The following is a 22606-nucleotide window of genomic DNA, read 5'->3' as shown; positions in this document are numbered from 1 at the left end:
TTTTGGTAATTGATCATAGATCCAGTTCTTTGATGCTTTAATTTTTTTCCTAAACATTTGTGGATTTCTTGAAAATATTCCTGTTCTCTTTCCTTTTTTCCTCTTTCCTTTTTACAACATAACCTCTCCTTTAAAAAAAAAAAAAAATCCTTGAGCTTGGAGCTTGTCAAGAGTAATACCAAAGTCAGATTTTTCAGTGATCATACTATTATGTGGAACAAACTTCTAGGCTTCCTATCTGTAATATTCTATATAGGCAGACTTCCAGACCCTCAGAATAATTTGCAGAGCCTTCTTGGAATTGACCAAACAAGAAATAACTTGTATATGAATTTAGGAGGGTTGAGAATATGAGCTTAAGGAACTGGTATAACTGCGTAGTACTCATTTTCATAAAAATTAGGTTTGTTTGTTTTTTTTTCAGGTGAAGCCTAAAATTAATCCTATTTTCTTAATTTCTTATCTCTTTTTGTAGGTAGGTTGTTCTAATATGGACAGTAATCAGACTTTTTCATCCGTATTGCCTCCATTTATTCCTCATGAGCCAACCATAGAGTTGGAGTATCACTCTTCAGATCTCAGGATGTTGAGGGTATCTCCTGACACTGTGCAAAAGACTCTGAAACATACAGCAGGTATGTAGAAAAGGAGATATTAGGTGTTCTTATGACTAGCTTGTTAAAAATACCTTGCTATGGCTAACTAATTTTTTATTTTTGAACTCTTGCAATAATGTTAATTTTGGATTAGGTGTATTTATAAATCCCCAGATCTTTTATTAGGTGAATCATTTGATTTTTCATTGCCTTCTCTGTGGCAGTGTTTAGAACTGAATTATGTGGAGAGTCTGATATTAGAGTCAGTATTATTTTTGTATTCCATTCTGTGATTTGAAGGGAAAAAAGAAATTAATGGAGCACAAGAGGAGAAGAGTAGATCCAAATAAGTTTGTAGAGAGGAGACTGAGAGATCAGTTCTGAGGTAGAAAGCAAGATTATCTGCTAAGGGAGGTAGTGGTAAAGGAGGGTACCTTGGTGCAGGCTCAGAATTTATGTTAAAGTGAATAGGAGTTGCAGCTGACCAAGAACAAGCAAAAGAATTGGCAGGTAGTTCTGAGAAGCCAGCTGAGGTTGGAGATGATTTTGTAATGTTGTCAGCCTTAATAGAATCTCTGGTTTTTTCTCTACTAAATGCAGAAAATGAGTCATAGGTTGATTCTTGGTTGAGGGATTTGTTGAGTGGATGGTTGTGATGGATGGAAAGCAGTGGAGGGGAATCAGAAAATATTAAATATTTAGATCTGTGAACATGGGTTGTTTTTCCTTTGAGAAATGTCATTCTTTATTAAATACTTTGATCTATAAATATGGGACATCTTTCCATTATTTAGGTTTTCTTTATTTCTTTCAACAATATTTTGTAGTTTTCAGTGTATAAGTCTTGCTCTCCTTTGTTAAATTAATTCTAAGTATTTTAATTTTTTTGTTGAAAAAGAAATTGTTTTCTTAATTTCACTTTTGGAATATTCATTGCTAGTGTATGGAAATACAGTTGAATTTTGTATGTTAATTTTATAGCTGCAATCTTCTTGAACTACTTGTTTATTATCTCTTAACATTTTTTGTGTGGATTTCTTATAACTTTTATATGCAAGACCATGTCATCTTCAAATATAGTCTTCTTTCTTTCCAATATGGATGCCTTTTATATATTTCAGTTCCCTAACTGCCCTGACTGGAACCTTCAGTGCAATGTTGCATAAAAGTGGCAAGAACGAACAGATATCCTTGTCTTGTCCTGGTCTTTGTAGAAAGATATGAAGTCTTTTATCATTAAGTATGATGTTAGCTGTGGGATTTTTGTAGACGATCTTTATCAGGTTGAGGAAGTTCCCCTTTATCTGTAGTTTTTAGAGCATATTTATACATGTTATCATATAAGGGTGTTAGATTTTGTCAAATGTTTTTTCTGCCTCTTTTATGATATATGGTTTTTGTCTTATATTCTAATAATATAGTGCATTATTAATTTTCATATAACAAACCTTGCAGTCTTAGTTATATATGCCATTTGGTTATGGCATACAATCCTTTTTGTATGTTGTTGGATTTGTTTTGTCAGTAATTTTTTGAGGACTTTTGTGTTTATATTAATAGTAGGTATTGGTGTATAGATTTGTTGTGATTTTTGTTATTATTGGGTTTTGGTACAAGGATAATGCTAATGTTACAAGTTGAGGTGAGAAGCATTATCTCTTCTAGTTTTGCTGATGTCACTAGTTGAGATGAGAAGCATTATCTTCTAGTTTTTGGAAGAGTTTGTAAAGGATTCGTATCAGTTTTTATTGGGTGAAACTCAACTGTAAAGCTGCCTGCCTCTTTGTAGAAGTTTTAAATTACTAATTTCATGTCTCTGCTTGCTATAAGTCTATTTATATTTTATGTTTTTCATGAATCAGTTTTCATAATTTGTAACCATTGCAGAATTAGTCCATGCCAGCTAGGTTATCTAATTTGTTGGCATATAGTTGTTCATGGTATTCCCATATAATCCTTTTTATTTTGGAAGATTGGTAGTAATACCTCTTCTTTCATTCCTGATTTTGATCATTTGAGTTTTCTTTTTTTTTTTTAAGATTATTTATTTATTTATTTACTTGAGAGAGAGAGAGAGAATGAGAGAGCACGAGAGGGGGGAAGGTCAGAGGGAGAAGCAGACTCCCCGCTGAGCAGGGAGCCCCCTGTGGGACTCCATCCTGGGACTCCAAGATCATAACCTGAGCTGAAGGCAGTCGCTTAACCATCTGAGCCACCCAGGTGCCCCAATAATTTGAGTTTTCTATCTCTTTTTTTTGGTAAGTCTAGCTAAATTTTGTCAATTATTTTCATCTTTTCAAAGAAATAAACTTTGGTTTCTCTACTTTTTCTGATCTCTGTTTCTCTACTTTTAAATCTCTATTTTATTCCCATTTTAGTCTTTACTTTTTCCTTCCTTTCACACTTCAGTTTTAGATTGTGCTTTTTACTGTTTCTTGAGATGAAAGAATAGGTTATTGATTTGAGACTTTTTTTTTTTTTTTAGGATTTTTCATCTATTTATTTGAGAGAGAGAGAGTGAGCACGAGCTGTGGGGAGGGGCAAAGGGAGAGAGAGAAGCAGAATCCCTGCGGAGCAGGGAGCCTGATATGGGGCTTGATCCCAGGACCCCGAGACCTGAGCTGAAGGCATATGCTTAACCGACTTGAGCATCCAGGCACCCTGAGACTTTATTTTTGATATAGGTGTTTTCAATTGATAAATTTCCTATAAGCACTACTTTAATGGCATGCTCAGAGTTTTGGTTTGTTGTGTTTTTGTTTTAATTCATCTAAAATATTTTTAAGTTTCCATTGCAGTTTATTTTCATTGACCCTGTGGTTATTTGGGAATGTCTTGTTTAATTTCCACAGATTTTGTTACTTTTCTTTTGTTATTAATATCTCATTTGATTCCATTTTTGTTGGAGAACACCTACTTTGTATGATTTTAGTTCATTTAAATTTTATTGAGGCTTGCTCTTATGTCCTAGTGTATAGTTTATTTTGTAGAATGTATGGTTTATGTTTGAGAAGAATGTGCATTCTGCTATTGTTAGGTGGTGTGTTCTATACGTGTCTCTTAGTTCTAGTGGGTTTATAGTGTTCAACTCTTCTGTATCCTTGTTGATCTTCTGCCTAGTTTTCTCTATTTTTGAAAGTAAGCTGGTGAAATATTCAACTATTATTGTTTGTCTGTTTTATCATTTTTCTGTCATATTTGCTTCATATCTTTTGAGACTATGATATTAAGTGCATTTATGTTTATAATTGTTATATATTCCTGATGAATTGACCTTTTTGTTGTTATAAATGGTCTCCTTTTGATTCTAGTAATGTTTTTTGTTTTAAGGTCTATTTTCTCTTGCATCAGTATAGTCACTTCAGTTCTTATGGTTGCTGCTTGTATGGCATATGTTTTTCATCCTTTTACTTTCAACCTATTTTTTTTTTTTAATCTAAAGTGTATCTCTTGTAAACAGCTTATAGTTGGAACTTGTGGTTTGTTGTTTTTTTTTAAATCTAGACTGACAGTCTTTACCTTTTGATGTGACTAATCAATTCATGTTCAGTATCATTATTGATTACAATTGGATATATATTTCCTGGGTTTACTTTTTGTTTTCCATGTTTCATGTTTTTTTGTTATGTTCCTCCTTCACTGCTTTTTACTGGACTTAATGAATATTTTCTAGGGTCACATTTTAATTTCTTTAATTATTTTCTAGTTAATTTTTAAAGTTATATTCTAGTGGTTGCTCTAGGGCTTACAAAATTTATCTTATTTAGAGTATATACCTGATTTATACTAACTTAATTGTAGTGTGATACAGAGACATTGCTCCTATATAGCTCTCTTCTCTTTTGTGTGTGCTATTATTGCTATGCATATTATACCTGTATGTGTTACAAACACACAAGAATACGTTGTTACATTATTATACTTATTTTTATAATTTTTGTATTTTTTAAGAAGCTGAGAGAAGTAAGGAGAGTAAGTATTTGGAGTTTATATCTTAATCTTCTAATTTACCATTTTTTATTCTCTTTATTTGTTCCTGTGGATTTGTTAACCATCCAGTGTCTTTTCCTTACTCCACTCCAGCTTTGCTCCCAATTGCCTCCTTTTGATGTTTATTGTCAAATATGTTTCATTTCTATATGTTCTAGCCCCACTAATATAGTTAATACATATTGCTTTGTGTAAAATTGCTTTTATAATCAGTTAATAGAAGAAAGGAAAAGAAATATGCAAATATTCTCTCTTTTTGTAATTACCTACATAATTATCTTTACTAGCACTGTTTGTTTGGTTTTGTAAATTCAAATTAGTGTCTGGTGTCACTTGCTTTCAACCTGAATAGAATTTGTTTAGTATTTCTTGTATGATGGTTCTGCTACCAATAGATTCTCTTAGTTTTTATTTACCTGGAATGTTTTTATTTCATCCTTTTGAAAGATAGGTTTGTTGAGTTTGGAATGCTTGGTTGATAATCTTTTTGTTTTAGCACTCTGAATATGTCTTCCCATATGGTCTTCTGGCCTTTATTGTTTCTGATGAGAAGTCAACTATTGATCTTATTATCATTCCCTTGTATGTGATTTGTTTTCTCCTGCTGCTTTCAGGATATTCAGTCTTTCAACATTTTGATTATGATGTATTTGTGTGGATCTCTATGTTTATCCTACATTGAGTCCATTGAGCTTCTCAGATGTGTAGATTATCTTTCCATTTATTTGAGTCTTTTCCACTTCTTTCATCTATGTCTTGTAGTTTGCAATGTACAGATCTTTCACCCCCTTGGTTAAATTTATTCTTAGGTGTTTTTTTTTTTTATGTAATTGTAAATAGGATTGTGTTCTTGACTTCTCTAATAGTTCTTTATTAGTGTATAAAAACATAACTGATTCTTATATGTTAATTTTGTATCCTGCAACTTTACTTGAATTTATTAGTTCTAACAGTTTTTTGGTGGAGTCTTTAGGAGTCTCCATATGTAATACCATGTCATCTATAAATAGAGACAGTTTTACTTCTTCCTTGCCTATTTGGATGCCTACCCCCCACCTTTTTTCTTGCCTAATTGCTCTGGCTAGGATTCCCAATACTATCTTGAATAAAAGTGGTGAGAATGGGAACCCTTATCTTGTTCTTGATCTTAGAGGAAAAGCTTTCAGCTTTTCACTGTTGAGTGTGGTGTTAGCTCTGGGCTTTTATATATGGCCTTTGTAATGTTGAGGTATGTTCCCTTGACATCCCCTTTATTGAGAGTTTTTATCATGAATGGATGTTGAGTTTTGTTAGTTGCTTTTTCTGAATCCATGATTTTTATCCTTCATTTTGTTAATATTGGTGTATCATATTGATTGATTTGCAGATATTGAGCCATCCTTGCATTCCTGGAATAAAGCCCACTTAATCATGTTGTATGATTCTTTTAATGTATTGTTGAATTCATTCTGCTATTTTGTTGAGGATTTTTACATCTATATTCATTAGGAGGATTGGCTTATAATTTTACTTTTTTGTAATTTCCTTGTCTGGTCTGGTATCAGAGTATGCTGAATTTATAAAATGAGTTTAGAAGTGTTCCCTTTTATTTTTTGGAAGAACTTGAGATGTTTTGGTATTAATTATTTGAATGTTTAGTAGAATTCACCATTGAAGCCATCTGGTTCTGGAGTTTCATTTGTTGGGACACTTTTGATTACTGATTCAATCTCCTTACTAGTAATCGGTCTATTCACATTTCTACTTCTTCATGATTCAGTCTTGGTAGGTTATATGTTTCTTCTAGGTTGTCAAACTTGTTGTTGTAAAATTATTTGTAGAAAGTCTTTTATGATCTTTTATAGTTCTGTGATATCAGTTGTAATATTTCCTTTTCCATTTTTGTATTTTATTATTTGAGTCCTCCTTGGGTTTTTTTGGGTGGGGGTGGGGGTGATTTTAGCTAAAGATTTGTCAGTTTGTTTATCTTTTAAAAGAACCAGATCTTTAGTTCATTGATTTTTTTTTTATTGTCTTTTTAGTCTGTACTTCATTTATTTTTGCTCTGGTTTATGTTTTCTTCCTTCTACTGGCTTTGGGCTTTGTTTGTTCTTTTTCTGGTTCTTTAAGATGTAAAGTTAGGTTGTTTATGAGATTTTCTTATTTCTTGATGTAGGCATTTATCACTGAACTTCCCTCTTACAACTGCTATAACTGTACCCCATAAGTTTTGGTATATTGTATTTCCATTTTCATTTATTTCAAGGTATTTTTTTATTTCTCTTTTGATTTCCGCTGTGAGCCATTGGTTGTTCACTTTGTTAATCTGTTTTGCTTTATTAATTTCTTGAGTCTTTTTTTCTCATAAAACTTTCCATAACTTCTATTCCTTTTCAAGTTACTATGCAAATTACATTCATCCCTTCTCTTTAGTTTTCCTGAAGAGTTAATACTTGGTAATGTACTTCCTTACCTTATAATTCACTCCTCAACTCATTTAATTCTATATTTAATTGCTTTTTTGAAGTTCACCATTGGGTTTAAAATAGCAGTCACTAATAATTTAGTGAAAAGAGTTCAGAATTTGGAGTTAGAATTCAAAGGTTAAAGTACCTGTTTTTGTCATTTACTGTAGAAGTTATATTTCTTTATCAATCAAAATGTGGTCTGAGTGGGGTGCCTGGGTGGCTCAGTCGTTAAGCATCTGCCTTTGGCTGAGGTCATGATCCCAGGGTGCTGGGATCGAGCCCCGCATCAGGCTCCCTGTTCGGCGGGAAACCTGCTTCTGCCTCTCCCACTCAGCCTGCTTGTGTTCCCTCTCTCCCTGTGTCTCTCTCTCTCTGTCAAATAAATAAATAAAATCTTAAAAAAAAAATGTGGTCTGAGGGCCAAAAGTATGGGACATCACTAGGGATTTTGTTAGAAATGCAAAATTTCAGATCCTACCCTAGACCTATTGAATCAGAATCTGCAAGTTAATAAGATCTCCATATTGAGAAGCAATCTTATATCTTCCATCTTTGAAACTTAATTTCTTTATATGTAAAGTGCAGACAGTCCCCCACTTAGGATGCTTTGACTTAGGATTTTCATCTTTATGATATGCATTCAGTAGAAACCATACTCCAAATTATGAATTTTGCTATTTTCTTAGACTAGCCATATGTGGTATGATATTCTTTTGTGATGTTGGACAGCAGCAATGAGCCACAGCTCCCAACCACGATTATAAGGGTAAAAACCTGATACACTTACAGTCATTCTCTACCCATACAACCATTCTGTTTTTCACTTTTAGTACAGTGTTCAATAACAAGATATTCAACACTTTATTATAAAATAGTTTTTGTGTTAGGGAATTTTGCCCAATTTTCGGTCAGTGTAAATGTTCTAAGCATGTTTAAGTTAGGCTAGGCTAAGCTGTGATGTTTGGTATGTTAGCTTATTCTATGTATTTTTGACTTACTATGTTTTCATCTTTTGATGGGCTTATCGGGATGTAACCCCATTGTAAGTTGAGGAAGATCTGTATAGATAGTACTTGTATATATCAACCATCTTGCCATCATCTAACATCCCATATGTTTTACCAATTTATTTTTTGTCTGCTTCCTACTATTAGAATGTAAGCTTTGTAAGGCAGATTTAGAGTGTAAACTTTGTTTATTGCCCTATTTCCTATATCTAGAACTGTGACTAGCACATAGTAAACATTAATTTTTTTAAATTTAATTTTATTTATTTGCCAGAGAGAGAGAGAGAGCACAAGCAGAGAGAGCTGCAGGCAGAGGGAGAAACAGGCTCCCCACTGAGCAAGGAGCCCGATGCAGGGCTCAATCCTAGGACCCTGGGATCATGACCTGATCTGAAGGCAGACGCTTAACTGACTGAGCCACTCAGGCATCCCACATTATTTTCTTTTTGAATGAACAAATGAATGAATGCATATCTTGTCAAATCTTGTCATTTCTATTGCAGTCATTTACTTCCCACTGCCATTTAGAATTAGAAGTACTGGATTAGACAGTACAAATACAGAAATTTCTGTTGCAGAAAGTTCTGTTAGATAGTACTACTTACACTTTTGCATTCTGGTCCCACTCATCTTGAATCTATATTTCTGCAGTATAGTTCTGATCAAATTTATCAACAACTCCCCATGCCATTTAGAACTAAGTTCGAAATCCTTAGTGTAATTTTCAGACACTTTATAGTTTCATATAGTTAAAAAATATATATGTTCCTCAGGGTGCATTTATTAGAAGAATCATTTAAACCCACTGCATGCATAGCATCCATTTGGGCCATATTGCATTGCCCTCGTGGGACTTGAGGGATAGGGGAAATCATGAAAATAAGTTGAAGATCCTTTGCTATGCCGTGGAATAAAGTATTTTGTCTCTGATTGAGGAGTCGCATGTCTTTTAATGGCATACAAGACACAATAACAGGCTAACTTATTAGGTATAACTAGGTCTGAAAATAAAGCCCAGACGGGATAGCATTTTCCCATCATGTTAAAAATTCTTTAAAAATCCAAATTTTAATAAAGATCCACATAATATATCAAATGGATATGCTGCTATTTTTAAACATTGTTGAATATTTAAATTATGTCTGCATTAGTTTGCTGTTGTAAATGGCTTTGTAATTAATATCTTTGTAAATATTTGTCTCCTTTGATGACTATCAAACTGTTTCCTTAGGATTCCTTACTGGAAGTGTAAAGGTCAAAGGAAGGAAAGCTTGCTTTATTTCTTTTATGTGTAAAAGAAATATTTCTTAATTAAAAAACATATGATAATATTAGTATTAATAAATCTGTTTTTCTAGGAGGTACTTCTAAAGGAGGCATAGCTGAAGTTATTCAGTCCAGCTTGAAACCAGGCATCACTGCTACTCCTGGAGATTCAGATACTGGATCTCATTTAATCTTATGTCCTCAGTTGGCTTCAAGGTCTCCTCAAGAGAATACTGTTGGTCAACATACTGATACCCACAACCAATGGGCATCGGTAGATAGTGATATAAGTGAAGAGACTCTAAAAGTTTCACCTGTTAGTGAACTAGCTGACCAGAAGACTGGGATATCAACAGTACCCTCTAGTTTCTACTCACAAAGAGGGAAGCCCAGTATTTTCTACCCACAGGCCTTGCCAGATGGTCATCTAACTGAAGAGGCTCTAAAAGTTTCAGCTGTTCCTGGTCCTACTGTCCAGAAGAGTGGCATACCTACAGTCATTCCAAGTTCCTGCACCTGTGGAGAGAAGCATAATATCTTCTGCCAACAGACCCTGCCAGACAGTCATCTAACTGAAGAGGCTCTAAAAGTTTCAGCTGTTCCTGGTCCTCCTGTCCAGAAGAGTGGCATACCTACAGTCCTTCCATGTTCCTACTCCCGTGGAGAGAAGCATAATATCTTCTACCAACAGACCCTGCCAGGCAGTCATCTAACTGAAGAGGCTCTAAAAGTTTCGGCTATTCCTGGTTCTGCTGACCAGAGGACTAGCATATCTACAGTCCTTCCAAGTTCCTACTCATGTGGAGAGAAGCATAGTATCTTCTACCCACAGGCCTTGCCAGACAGTCATCTAACTGAAGAGGCTCTAAAAGTTCCAGCTGTTCCTGAACCTGCAGACCAAAAGACTAGCATACCTATAGTCCTTCCAAGTTCCTACTCATGTGGAGAGAAGCATAGTATCTTCTACCCACAGGCCTTGCCAGACAGTCATCTAACTGAAGAGACTCTGAAAATTTCAGCTGTTCCTGTAGCTACTGACCAGAGGACTGAGAAAACAATAGTACCTTCTACTTCCTATTCACAAAGAGAGAAGCACATTATTTTCTCCCAGCAGCATTTGTCAGATGGTCATCTAACTAAACAGGTTCTGAAAGTTTCATTTGTTCCTGAACCAGCTGATCAGAACACTGGGATACCTACATTATCTTCACATTCCTACTCACTTGGAGAAAAGCCCAGTATCTTTTACCAACAGGTCTTGCCAGATAGACATTTAATTGAACAGACTCAGAAAGTTGCAGCTCTTCCTGGACCAGCTGATCAGAAGACTAGGATACCTGCAGTATCCTCTACTTCTTACTCACATAGAGAGAGGCCCCATATTTTCTATCAACAAACATTTCCAGAAAGTTGTCTAACTGAACAGGCTCGGAAATGTTCTGCACCTGAATCCACTGAGCAGAAGACTGGGATACCAACGGTGACCTCTACTTCCTCCTCACATAGAGAGAAGTCCAGTATTTTCTGCCAAGAGGAGTTGCTAGATAGTCATCTAACTGAACAGGCTCAGAAAGTTCCAGCTGTTCCTGGACCAGCTGACCAGGAAACTGGGATACCAATAGTGCCCTCTAGGCCCTACTCTCTTAGAGAGAAGCCCAATATTTTCTATCAGCAGGTCTCACCAGACAGTCATCTATCTGAAGAGACTCTGAAAGTTTCAGTTGCTTCTGGACCAGCTGAAAAAAAGAGTGGGTTACTATCAGAAGCTTCTAATTTCTACTCACATAGAGAGAAGCACAATATTTTCTACCAACAGGAGTTGCCAGACAGTTCTCTAATTGAACAGGCTCAGAAAGTTTCACCTGTTCCTGAACCTACTGACCAGAAGACCAAAATATCAACAGTAACTTCTACTTCTTACCCAGATATAGAAAAGCCCTTTATTTCCTACCCACAGGGCTTGCCAGAGAGACATCTACCTGAAGAAGCTCTAAAAGTTACAGCTGTTTCTGAACCAGCTGACCAGAAGATTGGAATACCAGTAGTTCCCTCTACTTCCTCCTCACATAGAGAGAAACCCATTATTTTCTCCCCTCAGGACTTGACAGACACTCATCTCACTGAAGAGGCTCTGAAACCTTCAGCCACATCTGGATCAGCTGACTGGAAGACTGGAATATCAACAGTATCCTCTCCTTCCTACTCACCTAGAGAGAAGCCCATTATTTTTTCCCCTCAGGCCTTGCCAGGTAGTCATTTACTTGAAGAGGCTCTGAAAGTTTCAGCTGACCAGAAGACTGGGTTGCCATCAGATCCTTCTAGTTCCTACTCACATAGAGAGAAGCCCATTACTTTCTACCCAGAGGGTTTGACAGCCAGCCAGGTACCTCAGGAGGCTCTGAAAGTTCCAGCTGTTTCTGGACCAACTGACCAGAAGACTGAGTTGCCACCAGAACCTTCTAGTTCCTACTCATCTAGAGAGAAGCCCATTATTTTTCCCCCTCAGGCCTTGCCAGGCAGTCATTTACTTGGAGAGGCTCTGAAAGTTTCAGCTGTTCCTGAATCAGCTGACCAGAAGACTGGGTTGCCATCAGAACCTTCTAGTTCCTACTCACATAGAGAGAAACCCATTATTTTCAACCCAGAGTGTTTGACAGACGGCCAGGTACCTCAGGAGGCTCTGAAAGGTTCAACTGTTTCTGGACCAACTGACCAGAAGGCTGAGTTGTCACCAGAACCTTCTAGTTCCTACTCACCTAGAGAGAAGCCCATTATTTTTCCCCCTCGGGCCTTGCCAGGCAGTCATTTACTTGAAGAAGCTCTGAAAATTTCAACTATTCCTGGATCAGCTGACCAGAAGACTGGGTTGCCATCAGAACCTTCTAGTTCCTACTCACATAGAGAGAAGCCCATTATATTCTACCCAGAGGGTTTGACAGATGGCCAGGTACCTCAGGAGGCTCTGAAAGTTTCAGCTGTTCCTGGACCAACTGACCAGAAGAGTGGGTTGCCATCAGAACTTTCTAGTTCCTACTCATATAGGGAGAAGCCCATTATTTTCTACCCAGAGGGCTTGATAAACAGCCAGGTACCTCAGGAGGCTCTGAAAGTTTCAGCTATTCCTGGACCAACTGACCAGAAGACTAGGTTGCCATCAGAACCTTCCAGTTCCTACTCATATAGGGAGAAACCCATTATTTTCTACCCTCAGGGCTTGACAGACAGTCATGTATCTCAGGAGGCTCTGAAAGTTTCAGCGATTCCTGGACCAGCTGACCAGAAGACTGGGTTGCCATCAGAACCTTCTAGTTCCTACTCACATAGAGAGAAGCCCCTTACTTTCTACCCACAGGGCTTGACAGATGGCCAGGTGCCTCAGGAGGCTCTGAAAGTTTCAGCTGTTCCTGGACCAGCTGACCAGAAGACTGGGTTGCCATCAGAACCTTCCAGTTCCCACTCATATAGAGAGAAGCCCATTATTTTCTACTCACAGGGCTTGACAGACAGTCGGGTGCCTCAGGAGGCTCTGAAAGTTTCAGCTATTCCTGGACCAATTGACCAGAAGATTGGGTTGCCATCAGAACCTTCTAGTTCCTACTCACACAGAGAGAAGTCTAACATTTTTTACCAACAGGAGTTATCAGACAGTCATCTAACTGAAGAGACTCTGAAAGTTTCAGCTGTTTCTGCAACAGGTGATCAGAAGACTGGGATACCTTCAAGTTCTTACTCACTTGGAGGGAAGCCCATTATTTTCTGTCAGCAGGCCTTATCGGATAGGCATCTCACTGAAGAGGCTCTGAATGTTTCAGCTTCTCCTGAACCAGCTGACCAGGAGACTGGAATACCAACAGTACCTTCTGTTTCTTACTCTCATAGAGAGAAGCCCAGTATTTTGTACCAACAGCCCTTGTCAGACAATCAGCGGCCTGTAGAAGCTCTGAAAATTTCACCTGTTTCTGGGCCAGGTGATGAGAAGACCAGAAAACCAACAATTACCTCGGGTTCTTACTCAAATAGAGAGAAGCCCATCATTTATCAGCAAGAGTTGCCAGATCTTACTCAAGCAGCTTTAAGTGTTTTCCGGGTTCCTGGACTAGGTGACCAGAAGACTGGAATAGCAGTAGTAACCTCTACTCCTTACTCACATAGAGAGAAGCCCATCATTTCTTACCAGCAGGAGTTGCCAGATCCTAATGAAGGTGCTTTAAAAGTTTTAGGGGCTCCTGGGTCAGCTGACCAGAAGACTGGGATACGATTTGGGTCTTTTGCTTCCTATTCACATAGAGAGAGCCCCATCTTTTCTTGTCAGAGGGAGTTGCCAGATATTACTGAAGAAACTCTCAAAGTTTCAGCTGTTTCTGGACCAGGTGACCAGAAGACTGGGATACATATAATTCCCTCTAGTTCCTACTCATACAGAGAGAAGGACAGTATTTTTTACCAGCAGGAGTTGCCAGATGGTTCTGAAGAAGCTTTAAAAATTTTTGCTCTTCCTGGACCTGCTGATCAGAAGACTGAGATACCAACAGGATCTTCTAGCTCTTACTCACGTAAAGAGAAACTCAAGATTTCACCTGTGATTTTACCAGATGGCCAGAAGACTGAGTTACTAACAACTCCCCTTAGTTCCTACTCACAAAGAGAAAAGCCCAAAATTTCAACTGTGATTGGACCAGATAACCAGACGACTCCGTTACTGACAGTTCTTCATAATTCCTATTCTCAGAGAGTGAAGCCCTTTCAACAGGAGCTGCCAGATAGACATCATAGTGAGGATATTTTGAAAATTTCACCTGTCTCTGAACCAACTGATGTGAACTCTGGGATACCGATACCTCTTTCTAGTTCCTATTCCCACAGAGAGAAATCGAATATTTTCTACCCACAGGAATTGCCAGACAAACATCTAGCTGAAGATGCACTGAAGGTTTCAACAATTCCTGTACCAGCTGACCAGAAAAGTCTGTTACCAACAGTTCCTCCTAATTCCTTTTCATACAGAGAGAAACCAAATATATTCTATCAACAGAATTTTCCAGATAGACGTATAACACAAGATGCTCTGATGTTCTCAAGGGGTGTTGGGCAAGTTGATCAGATTACTGGGTTATCAACAGTTACTCCTGGTACTTATTCACATGAGAAGCAGAAACTTGTTTCAGACCATGTTCAAATGCTAATAGATAATTTGGATTCTTCTAACTCCAGTGTTATCTCAAACAGTGTACCTTTAAGTTCTCAGGCTGATGGTAGAGTTGTAATAAGTAAGCCAGAATCTTCAGGTTTTGAAGATGTTGGGTCTGAGGAAAATCAAGATACAAGCAGTGGTTCCAAAACTCTTAGAGAGATTCGGACTCTTTTAATGGAGGCAGAAAATATAGCACTGAAACGATGCAATTTTCCTGCTCCCCTGGTCCCTTTCAGAGATGTTAGTGATATTTCATTTATACAATCTAAGAAGGTGGTTTGCTTCAAAGAACCCCTCACAGCTGATGAATCTAATGGTGATTTGCCTCAAAGACAGCCATTTACAGAGGAAAGCCCAAGCAACAAGTGCATACAGAAGGATATTAGCACACAGACAAATCTGAAATGCCAGAGAGGCATTGAGAATTGGGAGTTTATTAGTTCAACTACAGTTAGAAGTCCTCTACAGGAAGCAGAAAGCAAAGCCAGAGTGACAGTAGACGAAACCCTTCGGCAATATAGAGCAGACAAATCTGTAATGAGATCTGAACCTGAAGGGTATAGTGGAACCACTGGGAATAAAATTGTTATACCTATGATGACTATCATTAAAAGTGATTCAAGTAGTGATGCCAGTTCCTGCTCATGGGACAGTAATTCATTGGAGTCAGTTTCTGATGTTCTTCTAAACCTCATTCCATATGCTTCACCCAAGACAAGCTTGACAGATAGTAGAGAAGAAGAAGCTGTGTTGGAGAGTGATGATGCTGGTGGTAGCAGTGTAGATTCACTGGCTGCACATGTCAGAAACCTTCTGAAATGTGAATCCTCTTTGAATCATGCTAAACAAATTCTCAGAAATGCAGAGGAAGAGGAATGTCGAGTACGAGCACGAGGTAGGAACTGATAATTTGTTATAAAGGTCGGCCAAGCTTATAAACATTATACTTTAATAATTTGTTTAAAGTGAGTGTTTGGAGTCTAAATTTATTGTCTTGTAGGGCTGTTAGAATGATTACATTTTCCACCATAATCCAGAGTAAGTCCATTTAACCAATAACGTAACTAAGTCACAGTATTAATAGTGCTAGTTTAAGTTTAGGGTCTTAGGTAGGTTCTAAAGCCTGAAGGAGAATAAGGAGATGGCTTGGGTTTTCATATTCCTAAAGTTCTCCTGTTTCCTTAATCCTCCTAGGATAGTATTCTATTTTGGAGGGAGAAAAAAAAAATGAAAACAGTTTGCTCTGCTCTAAATCACACTGTATCATAAAACTATATATACATTTCCCATTTTCTAATAAAATTCTTAGAGCATATTTTAGACATTAGAAAAAAGTATTTCACACTAAAACTTGGGTTAGAGCTTTGAAAGAGGATGTTTACTAATCCCATTAATCTCTAATAGTAGAATGCCATTAAAAAAGAAAAAAAAATTAAGACAAAATGGGGAATATGTTAGCAACTTATAAACAATTCAGGCCTCCCTGATTTGTTTATAAGTTTTCCCTTGAGAAAACTTACCTTTTATCACTTATGCATATTCTGATTCCAGAAAACTCCAAGTTTTATTGATTATTATTAAATATCAGCTCTCCTGGAAGCGACAGTAACTGTAGCAGGAACTAACAGGGGAGGCAAAGGGACCATCCTGATTGGAAGGAAGATTAAGATAAAAATAATTGAAAATCGGAGCACCTGGGTGACTCAGTCGGTTAAGCTGCTGCCTTTGGCTTGGGTCATGATCCCAGGGTCATGGGATCGAGCCCCACATCAGGCTCCCTGCTCAGCAGGGAGCCTGCTTCTCCCTCTCCCTCTGCCTGCTGCTCTTCCTACTTGTGCTCTCTCTGTCAAATAAATAAATAAAAATCTTTAAAAAAAATTGAAAATCATAGTTAAAGTGGCCGTTTTGGAGAAATACCTGTAGAATGTAGTTTTTAAAAATCACACTTTTCAGTGAAATGATTGCTCTTAAGAACTTATAATAGTTTATCATATAATTGAGAACACATATTTTTTGCTAAGTATTGTGGTAGCATTTAGCTGGATATATTGATGGTTTTCTGTGCTCTTATAATCACTGAAAATTACCATTTTTGCATTGCATTATCTCACGTGTTTTTATGTTTTCTTTTCAGCCTGGAATCTGAAATTTAATCTGGCTCATGAATGTGGCTACTCCATTTCAGAATTAAATGAAGATGACAGGAGAAAAGTAGAAGAGATCAAAGCAAAGTTGTTTGGTCATGAGAGAACAACTGACTTGTCCAAGGTATAAAAGAAATCTAGAAATGAAGAGAGAAAATGTGAAAGAAAGGGCAGTAGAGTTTGTATCTCTTTAGTTGGGCATTGGTGACACGAGCTGAGTCATTGATAGTCTTCAGATAAAGTGTTAAGAGTCTTATTTCTTCAAAGTTAGTATTTAAGGATTAGATTCAGTAGTTTTTGATTAATTCCAAACTCATCTATTGAAAAAAAATTATCTCCTTAGGAAAATAAGAATAGATTTGCTTTGTCATTTGACTTCCTATCCTGACATGTATTGATTTTCTCTTGCTGTTCAGTATAGTTTTGAATTCTTTAATAGATGGAATCAACATGGTATATATTTTGAGAATTACATTTTTCACACAGAGTTGGGTTTTTGAGATTCTTCTGTGTAGATGTATATAGTTTTAGTTTATTCATTTTTAGTACTGTAAGTATTCTAGTGTGAGAATATATGATAGTTTGTCCATTCTCTTGTGGAAAGGGCATTTGGTCTGCTTTCATGAATGGGTACGGTAATGGGGCGCCTGGGTGGCTCAGTCGTTAGGCGTCTCCCTTCGGCTCAGGTCATGATCCCAGGGTCCTGGGATCAAGCCCCACATCGGGCTCCCTACTCAGCAGGAAGCCTGCTTCTCCCTTTCCTACTCCTGCTGCTTCGGTTCCCTCTCTCGCTGTGTCTCTCTCTGTCAAATAAATAAATAAAATCTTTTAAAAAAACAAAACAACAACAACAACAAAAAAAACAAAGTGTCTGTACCATTTTTTATTTCTATCAACAGTGATTCAGAGTTCCTATTTCTCCACGTCCTTGTCAGCATTTGGTATTGTTAGTGTTCTGGATTTTGGCCATTGTCATAGGTGTGGAGTGAAGTCTTGTTTTGTTTTACTTTTTAAATTTTTTTAATTTATAGATTTTATTTACTTATTTATTTGAGAGAGAGAGAGTGCATAAGCAGGGGGAGGGGCAGAGCGGGGGGGGGGAGAAGAACAAAGAGACTCGGCTGAGCGTGGAACCTGACATGGGGCTTGATCTCATGACCCTGAGATCATGACCCTGAGATCACACCTGAGCCGAAACCAAGAGTAGGATGCTCAACTGACTGAATCACCCAGGTGCCTAGGAGTTTCATTTTAATTTGCATTTCCCTGATCACATATGATGTGGAATATTCTTTCATATGCTTATTTTCCAGCTGTATGTCTTCTTTGGTGAAATGTCTATTAATGTCTTTGGCCCATTTCTAAATTGGGTTGATTTTTATTGATTCTTTAGAGTTCTTTGTTTATCTTAGATAATAGTCCCTTATCAGGTGTCTCTTTTGCAAATATTTTCTTCCAATCTGTGACTTGTCTTTTCATTCTGGACATTGTCTGTCACAGTACAGAAGTTTTAATTATAATGAGTTTAACTTATCACTTACTCTTTCAAGGATTGTACCTTTGAGGTTATATCTAAAAAGTAATCATTGTATCCAAGGTCATTGAGGTTTTCTCCTTTGTTATATTCTAGGCTTTGCATTTTACATTTAGGTCTATGATCCATTTTGAGTTAATTTTTGTGAGGAGTTTTAAATTGGTGTCTAGATTCATTTTTTTGCATGTGGATGGTCAGTTCCAACACCATTTGTAGGAAAGACTGTCTTTGCTCCATGCCTTTGTCCCTTTGTCAAAGGGACAGATCAGTTGACTGTATTTACATGGATCTATTTTTGGGTTTGTTCTGTTCTTCGATCTGTTTGTTTATTCTTTGACCAGTACCACACTGTCTTAATTACGGTAGCTTAATTGTAAATCTTTTAGTGTCAGTCCTCCCAACTTGTTCTTCTTCAGTATTGTGTTGGGTATTCTGAGTCTTTAACTTTCCGATATAAACTTTGGAAACAGTATGTCAGTATACACAAAATAACTTGCTGGGATTATGATTAAGATTGCAGTGAATCTATAGGTCAGGTTAAGAGGAACAGCATCAAGTTGGGAGGTCTTGAGAACACTGATTCTTTCTATCCATAAACATGGAATATCTCCATTTATTTGATTCTTTGACTTTTTTTTTTTTTTTAAGATTTTACTTATTTATTTGACAGAGAGAGACACAGCGAGAGAGGGAACACAGGCAGGGGGAGTGGGAGAGGGAGAAGCAGGCTTCCCACTGAGCAGGGAGCCCAATGTGGGGCTCAATCCCAGGGTCCTGGGATCATGACCTGAGCCAAAGGCAGATGGTTAACGACTGAGCCACCCGGGAGCCCCTCTTTGACTTATTTTATCAGGATTTTACAGTTTTCTTCATAGAGAGCTTATAGATATTTTTTTAGGTTTAATATAACCATTTCATTTTTTGGGGTGCTAATATAAATGGTATTGTGTTTTTTGTTTCGAGCTCCACTTATTCATTGCTGGTATATAAGAAAGCAATGGACTTTTGTATATTAACTTGTATCCTGCCATTTGCTATAATCGCTTATTAGTTCCAGGAGTTTGTTAATTCTTTTAGATTTTCTGCGTAGATGATCATATCATCTACAAACAAAGACAGTTTTTTTTCTTCCTTCTCATTCTGTGTACCTTTATTTCTTTTAGTTGTTTTATCACATTAGCTAGAAATTCCACTTTGATGTTGGAAAGGAGTGGTGAGATGGGATATCGTTAACTTGTTCCTGGTCTTTGTGGGAAAGCTTCTAGTTTCTTACCATGAAGTATGAGATTAGCTGGAGGTTTTCTGCCAATACTCTTTATCATGTTGAGGAAGTTTCCTTCTACTCCTAGTTTACTGATAGTTTTTTTTTATCATGAATAGGTGTTGGATTTTGTTAAATTATTTTTCTGCATCTAATAAAAAATGGTCATTTTTCTTTTTTTAGCCTGTTGATGTGATCATATTAATTGATTTTTGAATGATAATCCCACTTGGTCATGGTGTATAATTATTTTTATACTATGTTGTATTTGATTTGGTAATATTTTTTTGAGGATTTTTACATCTATTTATGAGAGATACTGGTCTGTGTTTTGTTTTTTGTTTTTTTGTTTTTTTCTTGTAATGTCTTTGTCTGGTTGTGGTATTCATAGAATGGATTAGGAAGTGTTTCTTCTTCTGTCCTCTGAAAGAGATTGTAAGGAATTCGTATAATTTTTTCTTTAAATGTTTGGTAGAATTCACCACTGAAGCCAGCTGGGCCTAGCATTTTCCCTTTTGAAAGATTATTGATTCAATTTCTTTAATAAATAGATGCCTATTCAGAATGTCTGTTCCTTTTTGTGTGAGTTTTGGCACATTGTGTCTTTCAAGAAATTCATCCATTCCATCTAGGTTATCAAATTTGTGATCATATGGTTGTTCATTCTATTCCTTTATTATCCTTTTAATGTCCATGGGATTTGTAGTGATGTCACCTCTTTCCTTTTTGGTATTAGTAATTTGTGTCTTCTTTCTTTTTTACTTTCTGGCTAGAGGCTTATTGATTTTATTGGTCTTTAAAAGAAACAGCTTTTTTGTTTTGTTCATTTTTCTGTTTTTTCTGTTTGCAATATCACTGATTTCTGCTCTAAATCTTATACTTTTTCTGTTTGGTTTGGACTTAATTTGCTATTCTTTTTCTAGTTACCTAATGTAGAAACTTGGGTTATTGATTTTAGATGTTACTTCTTTTCTAATATATACATTTAATGCTAAAAATTTCCTCTGTGCCATGTTTTCCCTGCATCCCACATGTTTTCATAAGTTGTGTTTTCATTTTAAGTTAATGTTTTTAAATATTAGGTTAATTTGTTTTTACATTTTTCTTGAGATTTATTCTTTGATCCATGCTTTATTTAGAAGTGCCTTGTTTAATCTCCATGTATTTAGGGATTTTCTTGTTATCTTGCTTTGATTTCTAGTTTAATTTCATTGTGGCCTAAGAGCAGACATTATGTGATTTTTATTCTTTTAAATTTGTTAAGGTGTGTTTGATGGCTCAGAATGTGACCTGTCTTAGTGAATATTTCATGGGAGCTTTTAAGAAATTGTGTATTCTATTGTTTTGGGCTGAAGTAGTCTATAGTTGATTTATGGTGTTGTTATGTCCTTACTGATTTACTGCCTAATAGATAAGTTCATTCTGATGAGGATGTTGAAGGCTCCATCTATAATAATGAATTCATCTATTTCTCCTTGTAGTTTTATTAGTTTTTGCTTCATGTAGGTTAACACTCTTTTGTTAGGCACATATACGTTATGAATCATTATGTCTCAGAGAATTGACCCCTTTATCATTATGTAATGGCCTTCTTTATCCCTGATAACTTTCTTCGCTTTGAAGTCGGTTTGGTTTGAAATTAATACAGTATTCCTACTTTCTTTTGATTAGTTTTAGAATGGTATATTTTTTTCCATACATCTACTTTTTTTTTTTTTTTAAAGATTTTATTTGTTTCTTCGTTAGAGAGAGAGAGAGCACAAGCAGGGGGGAGTGGCAGGGAGAGGGAGAATCAGGCTCTCCCTGAGCAGAGAGCCCGATGCGGGGCTTTGACCTAAGCCAAAGGCAGATGCTTAATTGACTGAGCCACCCAGGCGCCCCATCCATCTATTTACTTTTAATCTATATGTGTCTTTATACTTAAAGTGGCTTCCTTGGGATGCCTGGGTGGCTCAGTTGGTTAAGCGTCTGGTTTCAGCTCAGGTCATGATCCCAGGGTCCTATGATCGAGTCCTGCATTGGGCTCCTGGCTCAGTGGGAGCCTGCTCCTCCCTCTGCCTGCTGCTCCCCTGCTTGTGTTCCTTCTCTTTCTCTGATAAATAAATAAAATCTTTAAAAAAAATAAAGTGGCTTCTTGGGGCACCTGGGTGGCTCAGTCTGTTAAGCGTCCAACTCTTAATATTGGTTCAAGTCATGATCTCAGGGTTGTGAGATTGAGCCCCGCATGGGACTCCATGCTGGGTATGGAGCCTGCTTAAGATTTTCTCTCCCTCTCTTCATCTGACCTTCCCTCAACCCGTCTCTCTCTTAAAAATTTAAATAAATAAAGTGGCTTGCTTTCTTCCTTCCTTCCTTTCTTTCTTTCTTTCTTTCTTTCTTTTTTTGGGGGAGTTGTTTTTCCATTTATTAGATAACCCTGGGCCTGTTCACTTGAAATCTCCTTTCTAGTAATATAGACACACATATGCATATCCATCCATACATAAACATATGCATATGTGTGTACATGTGTGTATGTATATATATTAATAAATTTCACCTCCTTTATTGAGTTTGTTCAGCAGAGGGGGTAAAATTGAAAATTCACTCTAGGCTAAAAGCCAATAAACAAAAGTAGTACTTTTGTTTGAGGCTCTGGTGTTGGATTCTTGGCTCCATCAAAAACTCATTTTTAAGTCTTAGAAATGTTACCTAACCTTTATCTTGTTCTTAGATTCAACATCTATAAAATGGAAATGTTAATGACATCTACCTTCTAAGATTTTGCTAAGTATTAAGTCAAATTATGCACATAAAATGATTAGCAGTTCTGTATATAACACATAGTAACACTCCCAAAATTATTTACTGTTGTTACTATTCTCATTGAAAAGCTCATTGAGATAGGAACTATTGTCCCACTTACTAAAATGATATTTTAACTTTATCTTCAAGCTTTGTTATGTCACCACTACTCCTAATCATGGACTGAATATTTAATTATAAATGTTATTTTATTTTTATTTTTTATAAGTGTAATTTTATTTAAATTCAGTTAATTAACATATAATGTATTATTTGTTTCAGGGGTACAGGTCTGTGATTCATCAGTCTTATATAATACCCAGTCCTCATTACAACACATGCCCTCCCCAATGTCCATCACCCAGTTACCCCATCCCTATAACCCC

At 36.7% G+C, this 22606-nt stretch overlaps 1 protein-coding gene across 3 annotated transcripts in view; it reads left to right on the top strand.

The window, feature by feature from the left end:
- ALMS1 (ALMS1 centrosome and basal body associated protein) overlaps nucleotides 1–22606 on the top strand; it is a 210000-nt gene that overhangs the window by 55199 nt on the left and 132195 nt on the right. For all 3 annotated transcript variants that reach the window (XM_073897525.1, XM_073897523.1, XM_073897524.1), the window contains exons 7-9: nucleotides 476–635; nucleotides 9399–15392; nucleotides 16632–16765. In XM_073897525.1, coding sequence (XP_073753626.1) covers nucleotides 476–635; nucleotides 9399–15392; nucleotides 16632–16765 — 6288 coding nt within the window. The remainder of the gene's footprint in view (nucleotides 1–475; nucleotides 636–9398; nucleotides 15393–16631; nucleotides 16766–22606) is intronic.

This window comes from Callorhinus ursinus, unplaced genomic scaffold, assembly GCF_003265705.2.
Source record: "Callorhinus ursinus isolate GAN/ISIS: 27379988/994484 unplaced genomic scaffold, GSC_fseal_2.0 scaffold10, whole genome shotgun sequence".
Classification (NCBI taxonomy): domain Eukaryota; kingdom Metazoa; phylum Chordata; class Mammalia; order Carnivora; family Otariidae; genus Callorhinus; species Callorhinus ursinus.
This window is presented reverse-complemented; position numbering and strand designations above follow the sequence as displayed.